The 12,383-nt window shown below is 40.4% G+C and overlaps 1 protein-coding gene across 19 annotated transcripts in view; it reads left to right on the top strand.

The window, feature by feature from the left end:
- The window catches only part of NRCAM (neuronal cell adhesion molecule), a 273,084-nt gene that overhangs the window by 231,218 nt on the left and 29,483 nt on the right, over nt 1-12,383 (top strand). For 12 of the 19 annotated variants that reach the window (XM_073239045.1, XM_073239061.1, XM_073239052.1 and 9 more), the window contains 7 exons: nt 2,396-2,539; nt 3,794-3,905; nt 5,205-5,371; nt 5,477-5,624; nt 7,193-7,317; nt 7,760-7,789; nt 9,331-9,432. In XM_073239045.1, coding sequence (XP_073095146.1) covers nt 2,396-2,539; nt 3,794-3,905; nt 5,205-5,371; nt 5,477-5,624; nt 7,193-7,317; nt 7,760-7,789; nt 9,331-9,432 — 828 coding nt within the window. The remainder of the gene's footprint in view (nt 1-2,395; nt 2,540-3,793; nt 3,906-5,204; nt 5,372-5,476; nt 5,625-7,192; nt 7,318-7,759; nt 7,790-9,330; nt 9,433-12,383) is intronic. The other 7 variants (XM_073239056.1, XM_073239054.1, XM_073239060.1 and 4 more) reach the window with 1 other exon arrangement.

The raw sequence follows: 12,383 nt of genomic DNA, 5'->3' as shown, positions 1-12,383 counted from the left end.
CTTAAAGAAAATGTATCCCAGGCCCCCATGGAGAGATATTGCTTATTTGCCACTCTTGCCCAAAGGGTTCATTTTATTCCTAAATACCTTGCCAAAAATAAATACCTGAAGACTGCTCCATTTAGCAGAACTAAGGCAGATACAGTGAAATGTCTCTCAGATAAAGAGTAACATTGAAAAGAATTGATAGTAAAGAAAAGTGCAACTGTGGGCTACATAAAAACTTTTAAAGTGGTTTATGGTATGACTGATGAATCCCCACTAGGGGAAGACTGTCCTACTGGTTTTGTTAATGGAGCTGGTCTACCGCATTCATGGTGATGTAGCTTTTTTTTTAACATGTTTAAAAAACACGTAACTTTTTTTTCAAGTGTACAGTTCAAGGTAGTGTTAAGTATATTCACAATATTGTGAAACGGATCTCCAGAACCTTCTCATCTTGCTAAACTGGAGCTCTTTACCCATTGAGCAACACACACCAGTATAACTTTTAAGTGCTCAGTGTACTCAAGGAAATGGAGGAGCTCTTCTCACACAGTCGGCCACCCACCCGGAGACACTGGCCCGGAGTGCTCTCTGAACTCATCACTGTCTCAAATGCCCAGGCACAGCTCTCCTGGCCCCCCTGCCTGGCATGTCCACAGAGGATAGACACGTGGTGGGCACTGGGGTTCCCTGAGGAGTCCCAACACTGTAAGCCCAAGGGCTGGGTCCAAAAGTTCTAAGAATAATTGACAGAAAAGACTCCAGAAATGCTGCTCCACTTCAGTATGCCTTGTTGAAGCATCAGATGGACATTACAGAGCATGTGTAAGTCAGAAAGGCCCGGATGATACTACACGGATGTGGAACAGAGAACATGGGCTTCCCTGAGGGATACTGCATCCCCAGGGTACCTGGCTGCCTGTCACCACAGTAGTTCACTTCCTATGCCACTGTGTCATTTCTGTCTTCTGCTGTCATTTTTTGATGAAATCTAAATCTAGACCCTGTTGAATGAATTAGAACTTGAATTGTCTTCTAATTGTAAGAACATGTTCCTTTATGGCAATTTTGAAATAGCATATATAAGCTAAGAAACCAAAGTATTTTGGCATACTCCTATCACTTGTTGAACTAACTGGAGTATCTGAGATGATTTCATAAATAGCTATTGATTAAAACTGGAGTGTCAAACTACATACAGAATGATATGATAGTAAATTTGTGTGGTTTTAAGCCACTAAGTTTGTAGTAACTTGTTACTACAGCCATAGAAAATGAATGCAGAATGAGTGAGCACAGTACTTGAATATGTATAATAAAACAAGGATGAACAATTGTAGTTTGCTTTATTTTATTAAAGTAAGTTAATAAACCACAGATGAAGCAAATATTTGAGATTTGAAAGTGATTAAGGAGTCTAAATGCAGTGATAAATACGTCTTAGGAACAAATTCTTTTTCTGTCATCAAAGAGAAAAAGTGGTGTTGAGAATGAAATTTAGGCTACTTCACTAGTTCAAGTTGCAAGAGCAGTTTTAGAGGAAAGGTGCTGTTATTTACTTCGCTTTTGCTCAGCATGCTGAGGCAGATACCTGCCATCCCTTTAGTGTATTGTAAGGTCACTGTTAGGTTTCACAGGTTTTGGCATTCTCCAAAAGGAATTTATCTCCTGTAACACAGCCTTTCCAAATTGCTGGGCATGTCCTGGACCAAATTCTCACATATTGAATTACCCAACTGGTTCCATTCCACTTCAGTGAGGATCAATCCTGGTCCTACTGTTTTTTTAAGTAGTTGAAAGATGTAGCTGAAAACACTATCTTTATAAGAAGTTTCACACAATTTCTACTGCAACCCCAGGCATTTCCAAGACAGTAAAATAAATATTTTCACATATAATGATTAGCCCATATTTATTTGCATACTTATTTATTTATTTCAAAAAGGGGCTATTGAAAAATATAGGTTTTGATGAGTACAGAGGGTTTCTGTATTTTTTTTTACCAGCTTTTGCTGCTCTTCTTGATAAGTAACTTCCCTCTTATTCCCTCTTCATAAATAACTGCAGCTTCTTCATCAACAAGGCAGTGTTTTCCTGAATTTGTGTTGCAGTTTCACCTAACTTGTGATTTTTTTCTCCTGCATCTTTCAAAATAATATTCCATCTTATAGAATCAGTCCACCTAAGACTAAGTGAATATCAAACAGATACCCATGCTGGTAAGTGGTAACTATATTCTGAGGAAGGAGGATTGTGGTTTCCACCTGGGTTGGCTTCTCAGTCTCCTCCTTACTGAATGTACCTCGATCAGTCTGTATTTCTGTCCTGCTTACTGTAATGTAGATCTACAGCTTTACATCTTTGAAGCATGGAGGAATAAATATACATTTCAATTTTTACACCCAAACAGTTGCCCCTGATGACCCCAGCAGAAAAATAGATGGCGATACCGTTATTTTTTCCAATGTTCAAGAAAGATCAAGTGCGGTGTTTCAGTGCAACGCCTCTAACGAATATGGATATTTACTGGCAAATGCATTTGTAAATGTGTTGGGTAAGCTCTTCCTTTATTAGAAACATGGCAAATTAAATTAATGGCTGCTGTTGTTCTCCATTCAGCAAAAATTATTCAGCATCTACGGTGTGCTGTGCCTGGGCACTGTGGGGGATGAATAAAGATGAGTAAGATCCAGACCTTGCCCTAAGGAGAATTACAGTCTGGCCTTGATGTTCTTTCAGCACACGGTTGTTTATGATGGCATGTAGAAATAATCAGATTGTCGGGCTGCTCCATTCACAGGTGGTTAGACTACCTGCCAAACCCCTCAAAAGGAAAAGAGCAGTGGACTGCTATGACTAACTGAATGTGACTGCTCTTGCAGCCTGAGAAACTAACAACTTGAATAACAAGTTCATGACTCTGGTTCTTTTTTAAATAAATCATTAATCATACTGTTTGACCTTTTTCCAAGTACAGATGTACATTTATTGATTGATTCATGATAACATGTTTAGAAAACTATTACATATACCATCATCTTCTGAAATGGTTGGTTCATGTGAACATTATGTTTGTCATCATGGACAAAACTACCAGCATAATCAGAGTTGTTCAAAACTTGCATGAGAATCATTTTCCTGGCACCAGGGAATTATATTTCATGTCTTTAAGTGTAGTAGGCTCCCTTCCAAACAAAATTACAGTCAGGAAGCTAACCAATATTTGGGATTTTTCCTTCATGCTTGAAATGAAAGTAAATAAACCACATGAATTGCTGAGTACTTAAGATATGGGTGGATGTTTAGGAAGCAGTTCTGGTTTCTGGTCCCGTGTTCCGTCATCAGTGCTCGCTTTTCTCTGCCGGCTGGTGTGTTCCCCACCACTTCCCCCCCACACACACCCATGATGACCCTGGCTTGCGATGGGCCAGTCACTCAACAAAAATACACTCAACCATTATTTTGATGACAGATTCCGCACTTGTTTCTGGTGAGAAAACAAGAGAAAGTCCCATCCCCTGCCCGCAAAGGACTCACAGTGTAGTAGGAAATATAGATAAATAAGTCAATTACTAAAATACTGTGACTGTGTAAGATATGGGGCATTTGGCAGAGGAAGAAAACTAGGATTTTTCCACCTTGAGTGACTGGTACCATCATACTTGAGAGAGAACATGAGGGGAAAGACATGTTGGTTGTGCTTTAGCGGAAACTCTAACGGCCTTAGAACAAAGTGCAATAGAATATATGGGGGGCCTCAAGTTTCTTTTGTTTTAATATTTACTTTACCCTTTTAAAACATTTTCAGCTGAGCCACCACGAATCCTTACGTCTGCAAACACCCTCTATCAGATCATTGCCAACAGGCCCGCTTTACTGGACTGTGCCTTCTTCGGGTCACCTCTACCTACTGTTGAGTGGTAAATAATGTTCCTATTTGGCTTCCTCCATATGTTGGCTTTTAGTCAGAGAGCAGACAGGGCGAAGGCTGTGCAGAATCCATCATACCATTAATTATTAAGTTCATTCACAAATATTTAACTACTTGCACCATGTGACTTTCACACGCATAATCTATTTAACAGCATACTTTGTCAATGACAGAGGTATTTGTAAATTTTTTTTTAAAAATTGAAGGTGGCTATATTTTTCAATGCCATGGACATCACCTGGGACTTCAGTAATGGTGGCCAAAGGGTGGGTGAGGGGACATTCCTTCATAAAATATCATTTGGGGTGGGGTCAGAGGTTCTATAAGCTTAAACCAAAATTTATTACCCGAGTTCATCTTAAGTGCCTCTCCTGCGGAGCGTGCTGACTTAGGTCCAGCCAAGCTCTCCTGTGTCCTCTCACTGCCAGCTCCCGGCCGGCCCTTCTCACACACTACTGCTGATACCCATCCTGGTCATCCTCTGAGCTTACTTACTTTAGCAGGAGCTGGGAGAGGCAACAGCTCAGAAAGAAAAGTGGACATTCAGTTATTGATCATCTATCAGGTGCCATACACTGTGCTAGGCTCAACCTCCTGATGTGAGGTGAAGCCAGAGTAGGATTACAGGACAGTCTCCCCAGGTCTCCACCTTAAGCACAGAGAAGAGAAACACAGGCACTCAGGCAGGTGTTTTCCAGTGCAGGTGACGGGTTAGTGCTCAGCCAGGCCGCCTGACCCCTTTCCTTCCATCCTCCTTCTGATTGATGCTAATTGGGAAGCTGAATGTACCCATAGTTTACATACATGCTGTGTTTTTTTCTTCCCTGAATATTTTCCTATTCATACTTTCAGAAGTACAACCCTTGTAACCTTGAAATGAAAACTTCCTTAGAATCGTAGCCTGCAGATGGACTTACAAATGCATCACAGGAGAGGGAAACTGTTAGAAAGCGCAGTGTTCATTTTGCCTGTTTAATCAATCAGAGATAAAACAAGTAATAATGTGTTTATAAATTAGGAGTCTCTCATAATGAAAATGACAATTTAAGCATTTTGTAATGTCAGCCTTGTTCTTCAAGTACCATTTATCACTGAATTTTCCAGTTTTACATCCTGTCTTTTCAGTGATCCCACCGACTTGCCAGCATGCAATAAACTCATGCAGATTGCCGACATCTCTGAACTTGATGCCATAATGCAGATCACAGTGTGCTGACCATGACCGTGGCATTTTATGACTTACTTCAATTATGTTTTTTTTCTCATTGTGATCATTTCCCTGGTGAAGGTTTAAAGGAGCTAAAGGCAGTGCTCTTCGTGAAGATAACTATGTTCTACATGAAAATGGAACTTTGGAAATTCCTGTGGCCCAAAAGGACAGTGTAGGAACTTATGTATGTGTTGCAAGGAATAAGTTAGGAACAGCAAAGAATGAAGTTCACTTAGAAATCAAAGGTAAGGCAGAAGTGATGAAACTTTTTTTTTCAAGTAGTATGTGACTTGGAACAAATTCTCCGATTTGGGCAATGGATAACTTTAACTTTATCCTTTAAATTTCAGATCCGACAAGGATTATTAAACAACCAGAATATGCAGTGGTGCAAAGAGGGAGCACAGTGTCCTTTGAATGCAAAGTAAAACACGATCACACCTTAATCCCCACTGTCCTGTGGCTGAAGGACAACGGTGAGCTGCCCAGTGATGGAAGGTATTTGAAGATGACTTACTCCCTTTCTCTTCCTTCTCTCTTTCAGCTGCTATTGAACTTAAAGATTTATTGTATAGTGACTTAACAGTGATGTTTTCAAAGCTTCTGAAGACCGCTGTCTCCAAAATAGTTATGCATTTCTCCCTGCTGTAAAATGATCAGACTTAAAAAGGTATCAAGTTATTGAAATAAGACCCTGAGAATGTTTGTCTCTTTATGTGTTGGTCTCCTATGTAACTCAGGATGAGAAAAACCTTTCTGCCTTGGCCAACCTCCATTGTTTTCTACCTTGTACAGTGAAGTCTCAACAGATGTTTTCATTACCAGTCTACAAATAAGCAGAAATATGATCTGTTTAATCACCAGAGTGTTCCTGAATCCTTGTCAGTATTTTAAAGGACACTAGTTTTTCTTTGGATAGGGAATTTTCACTTGATATCATCTAAAGCCAGTAGAAGGAGAAAGTGGAAAAAAAAAAAAAACGGGTAAAGCACTTAAAAGGGAACCAGAGCATGTTGCATTCCCTTAGGCTGGAATGGAAGAAAGGTCATACCCAAATTCTGGGTGAGGGCCTCAGTTTGAGAATAAGTACAGGGGAGTTGAACGCATGAATTCTGGCTGTCACAGGGTAGCTACAAGCATCGCCCCCTATTGGAAGGAATGCTGGATGCTGGTGGGCATGATTTCTGTATTTCCCTTCCAACAGCTCCTGAATGGTCCCCCTGTTGCTCGTTAAGCACCCTAAAAGGACTATGTGGCCTTTTTTATATGACCAGAGTTTCCATATAGTTCTATGCTTCAATTTGTCAGTTTCATTTATAAAATCTGAGTTGACAAAGATGAGAATGAAATATGAAGAAATGGTACTGGGTTTAAGTCAACTAAATATTTAACTTGGAATTCCCTGCAGACAGTTAACGATTTATGCAGCCTTGTTAAAACCGCACGTTTCCTATTGACAGATTTTCGACCTACTGAGTAATTTTTCATGCCTGCTAGTAGTAGCCTTTAGAAAACTCCTCATGGTGATGGCTAATCTGAATCTTCCTGTTTCTGGTAGTAAAGCTAATTACTACTTCTTGCATTTACCTCCTCCTATGAGAGTTTATTAACATAGCTAAAATGACACAAAATTTCTGCAGCAAATAATAAATTATTTTAAAATATATACTTTGTTAGTAATTGAGCTGGATGAGTAGTGTTCAAATGCTTTTTAGCAGTGGACACCAGAGGAAACCCTTCAGTGAGGGTAACTGGGGCTGACCCCGCCTCACTTCTGGAAGCCCCTGAACTTTAAAGAGACTCCTTAAACTCCAGAAGCATGGCTCAAAGCCAGGCCAGATGCCTTAGCATCTCTTCTAACCCAAGATTCTAATTCATTCTAATCATTTTCCAACTTCAGTCATTATCAAAGTGATACATACTGTATAGGATTTCAGGCCTGATGTGTAACAGATCTTTATCATCTTTCCCTTTTATCAAGTTCACATTTTCTTTCTTGACAGTTAGGCAGTCATTGAATGTGGTCAGATGTCCCTTTCGGCTGCTCAGATGTGTTCCAATTACAGGGCCACTGTTGACAAAGACCATTTGGTGGTAGCTGATGTAAGTGACGATGACGGTGGGATCTACACATGTGTGGCCAACACAACCCTGGACAGTGTTTCAGCCAGTGCTGTGCTTCGCGTTGTCGGTAAGAACTGGACATGTACATGCAACTGGCTGCCCTGTTTTAGGCAGGAAAAACAAGTGTCAGGGGTAAATGTTTGCTTGTGATAGTCTTAAAGTTTTATCGGTGAGTTAAATACCCATGCTTTTTTTCTTTGAAAGATGCCTTTGAGTTGAAATTTCAATATAAACATTCTCTGTATCAGCACTGGAATTAAATGGTGGTTATGCATATTTGTGATATTTTTATAAGAAAATTGGGGAGAACATCTCTTTTATTTAAAATTGAAGATTTCCCCCCTAAATTGTTACTGCATGTTTATTGACTGATGCCATATCTCACAGTTATAGGCTTTAGTTTTATAATCTTAATCATGTTCAGTCTTTGTCTTCTTGTGCTATCTTAAAGCTTATATCTTTCCATTACTAATTCTGATTAAAACCCTTTATATTAATGTCCTTCCTAGCTCCTACTCCAACTCCAGCTCCCATTTACGGTAAACTAATATGAGTCTTCTTTCTCTGTTTTCTGTTAAACAATTTCACATTTGCAGAAAAAATTCCTTTTTCTTTAGCACATCATTGTGTTTCCTTAAGGAAAAGAGCTCTGTCAAATGTTCTGTTGTGTTACCCATTTGCTGCCATAAATCATCTCCATTATAACTCTGTAACTTTTAACTGAATATATTGCCGCTTGTTTCTAAATATTTCATGTTATTGTAAAGGCATTCTGCTTAATAAATGTCCCTCTTTGACATAATTTCCTTCTAAAGTAGCATAGTACTTTTTCAAAAGCTACCATCCACATTTTACAGAATGAAAAAGCTATTACAAAAATCACTCCACAAATTAGGTTTTTATTTCAGTCTATTGAAAGTTGTTTTGGAAAAATAGATGTTGTTTGGGATTCCTTTTCCCAGAAACTTACATAGGAAAACAATAGATGTTTAGAACATTTGATCTTTAGATCAGAGAAAACAAACTCACTGTGCAAAAGATAAATCACTAAAAAAAGACCAAAAAGAGGGCCCTTCCAGGTTGTGTGATTTTTCTCTGCATCTGGAAAATTAATCAGAAATTATTTCCAGAGATATTTTTGATTAAAGAACCCTCATCTTTATTCAGCATATAAATACTCCATTGGTGTAATTTTGTGGCATAAACTAGGTGGATTTTACATCGTGTCATTAGTTATGCTTAAGAAGACCTACCCTTTATAGACATCTATTGTTTGAGAGGAAAGAATAAAAGAACCAAAAGGAAAAAAAGTCCCAATATTTGCATTTATTGTATATGGCTCTGGTTCCCCAAGAGCCACAGTCAGTCCCAGTAGCAAGGCCAGGAAAAGCCCAGGGAATGTTAACTCTGGATCTCAGACACACCATGAGAAGAGGCAGAGATGCTTCTAGGACACATTCGTCCCCACAGGTGTCTGTACCCTGGTGACTTGTGATAGTAAATGCACCATATCCCCATGTACCTGACTGTTGTACTGAGAATCTGCAGAAAGTATGCATGCTGAGGACTACTTATATAGCATCAATTTTAGAATTCCCTTAAGAATATAAGTATTCTTCAGGAGCCCCCAAATCTGTAATTCTGCATGTTTCAGAAATAACATATGAGTCTTCCTTAAACAGTACATCTATCTGCCTGTATTTGTTTAATCAGCACTTGCTACTGTCTGTTTCCCATTTATTAGAAATGAAGCTTCGATAATATTTTTTCTGTCTGTGCTCCTTCGTGTTTAGAGAAGACGCCCACTGAGAGTGCTGGTGAACCGTGCACGCCCACATCACTGTTTGCTTACAAGCTGCTCAGTTCACTTGAAAGAGAATCAAGCAGCACTATCGATGGGCCGTCTTGGGTGTGCCTGTGCTTTCCCAGCAAGCTCGGTCATTCCCATTTCATTTCAGTTGCATGCTCACTGGCCATTAAGTGTGCTGTGTCTGTAAGATGTCCCCTCTATGAATACCATAGCCGAAGGAGAACTCACAAGGATGGGTGATTAACTGTGTCATGTGTGTTTGGTCTACAGATGTCCCAAATCCTCCCTTTGATTTAGAATTGACAGATCAACTCGACAAAAGTGTGCAGCTCTCGTGGACCCCAGGCGATGATAACAACAGCCCTATTACAAGTATGTGATGCAAGTTGCTTTGTGACTGATAAACTTGATGCCCGTTTAGGAAGGACTTCATCATATGCAGCTGAAATTCTTCACAGAGATATTTGCTCGCATTCTCTGCTTCATTACTAATAGAACAAAAACATTTATTCATGGCTGTCTTCCTTTCAGAGCTAGAGTTATTCCCGGTTACAGCTTCTGGTATGGGATGCTAATTAATTGCTGAAGATGTTAATTATGCAAGTACACTATCATTTGGCATTTAAGATCCATAAGAATCACCCTAAGTTTCTACCACAGCAGGAAGATATATTGTTAAGTTACTCATTTTACCCATTAATTTGGGAGAAAAAGATAGGGGTACCAGGTGCAGGAATGCCCAGTCTGTGTATTAGGAAAGAGACCTGGTGAGTAAAACAGCTTTTCAAGCCCACAATTGGCAAGAGAGCTGGGTGTAGACATCAGGTCTGCTAGCTTCCAGTCTCTTTCCCCTCATCAGCCCCTGCTACAAAGTGGCACCTTCAACAAAGTCCGCTCCTCACCTTGATGACAAAAGCCTAGGGAACAGAATCAGGTGAGGGACCATGTGCTATAAGGATGCTGGAAGGGCTTAATACAGTACGACCATAGATAACCCAGAAAGAAGCATTAAGCCTGCAAAGGCCCTTCTGAGAGCAGATGCAGGCCTGTGATATATTATTACCTTCAGGCAGACACTGCAGAAAGACTGAGTTGCTTTCTGATGAATACCTAAGACTATTCTGAAATGATGTGTGTGTTGACTTCTTGCACCTGCTGGTAAAGCAGAATATTTCCAATGAAATTCAACCAAAGCCTCATCTTTTCATGTGTTATTTAGTGGTGTTCCTTTCCCAACTGATTTTTTCAGTGTTTGATGAGAACACTCATTCATTTATACTGAGTCTCCAGTGCATCACTGCATGAGCCAGATTTAGCTGCTTAGGATGCCTGGAGACTCGTTTCACCTGTTTAAATGATACCATTACATTTCAAGACATTTCTGCTCTTTCATTCATTCACTCATTCATGCAACAAACACTGAGTACCACCCATTGCTCTGAAATGAAGCACCAAAAATCTCTGTCCATATGGAGCTTGTATTTTAATGGACACAAATAAGATAAAATTAATACATATCCTGTTATTGTGTATAATATAATTACATAAGTGTACATATGTATATGTGTACACACACACACACACACACACACACACACACACACACACACTCCTCAGATCTCCCTTCAAGAAAGAACCTGACACAAGGAGTGGTAACAGCAGCTCCTTCCCTAAGGATCTGCCGCAGTGTTCGTGGGAGCCCACTGTCTTCCTAAGCTACTCTAGTAACTGGGCATGGGGAGGGGCCGAGAGCTCAGCCATTCCAGTGCAGAACTTTACTGGGGCTGACCTGACCGAGACTGTCTGGGCTGCTGCCAAGGTTTTCCCCACACACTCCTCCTTCCTCCTGCCGTTCATCTGTCAGATATGAGGCCTGCTTCGTGGTTTGCATATCTACTCCTGCTTTCTGTCCCTTTTACCTTCCCTGGGTGTTTCCCCCAGATAAATCTGTACTTCTAATTCTGTCTTAGCATCTGCTTCCTAGAGAACTCAGACACATCCATATCTTTACACATGGTTGTGAGTGAGTGTGTGTGTGTGTGTGTGTGTATTGAGGCTATGCAAAAACACAAAGCAGGAGAAGGACATTAAAGAATGTGAGGTCAGGAATGTAATTATGAGTAAGGTGGACAGCAAAAGCCACTTTAAGGTACCTTTGGGTATGTCAACAAAGACCTGAGGAGGGCGGTAATGAGCACACTGGGCAGTTGTCTGGAGGAAGAACTTTTCCAGGCAGAGCGAGAAAAAGAGCACAGGCCCTGCGACAGAGGCATGTGGGCTAGGAGGCCAGCATGGCTGGTGTGAAATGAGCAAGAGAAGGTGACATAGGAGAAGGTCAGAGAGATAAAGAGGTGGGTGGGCATGATGCATGCCCTGTGCCGCGCCTTGTAGGCCATTGTAAGGGCTGGGAATCAGTTGGAGGGATTTAAATAGAGGAGGGATTAATGTATCACTCTGGCTCTTCTGTTGAAAATGGTAGGATGAGAAAGGAAGCAGGGACACCAGGTAGGACCCCAGTTCTCAAACTGGGCATTCAAGTGCCTGGCCAGACCTCAGCAAACTCACAGAGGTGTCTTGGGATATTTTTTAAGTTTTTGATTTTTAAATTCTAATATTTAAAAACCATAGTGACATCTGTCAGGCACCACATGAAATATTAGCTTGAAGCAGTTTACAGTTCACCATGACAGTGCTACATCATATTGTGATGATGTCATATCTCTGTGAAACCTTTGCTGTGATAAAATGCAAGTACCAGACAAAAATCAGTGTGCAACAGGAAACAAGGAAGGTGGTGGCCAGTCTGTTTACACAGTTTGAGGAGTTATTTGATTAAAACCCAGTAAGTTTTTTTTAAGTTGTTAACGCATGAATAGCCATTAAGCTGCATGGACCATACTACTTACAGGGAAATGTGAGATATTTCTTTTGGCCTATGGAAGCCATGAAAAAAATTACTGAGACCCTAAATCTGCTATGAACTGAGAAATCTTGGAAACTTGTGAGTTAGGCAGTTATGCAGTCATTCACATTTGGATTAGGCTGAGAGGGATGGAGGTGCTGAGAAATGGATGGGCTTCGCATAAATCTTAAAGGTATAGCCAACAGGACTACCGAGAGTATGAGAGAGAGAAGCCAAAAAGGGCTTCAAGGTTCAGCCTGAGTTGTCCCTCCCAAGTGAAGGGGGCAGACTGGGATCAGTCTGGGTCATAACCAGCTTGAGATGCTGTAATAGAGAAACAAGTGGAGATGCTGAGTAGGTAATTAACTATCCAAGTCTGCAGTTCAGAGGAGAGGTAGGAGCTGCAGAAGTAAATATGCAA

This window comes from Manis javanica, chromosome 6 (assembly GCF_040802235.1).
Source record: "Manis javanica isolate MJ-LG chromosome 6, MJ_LKY, whole genome shotgun sequence".
Classification (NCBI taxonomy): Eukaryota; Metazoa; Chordata; class Mammalia; order Pholidota; family Manidae; genus Manis; species Manis javanica.
This window is presented reverse-complemented; position numbering and strand designations above follow the sequence as displayed.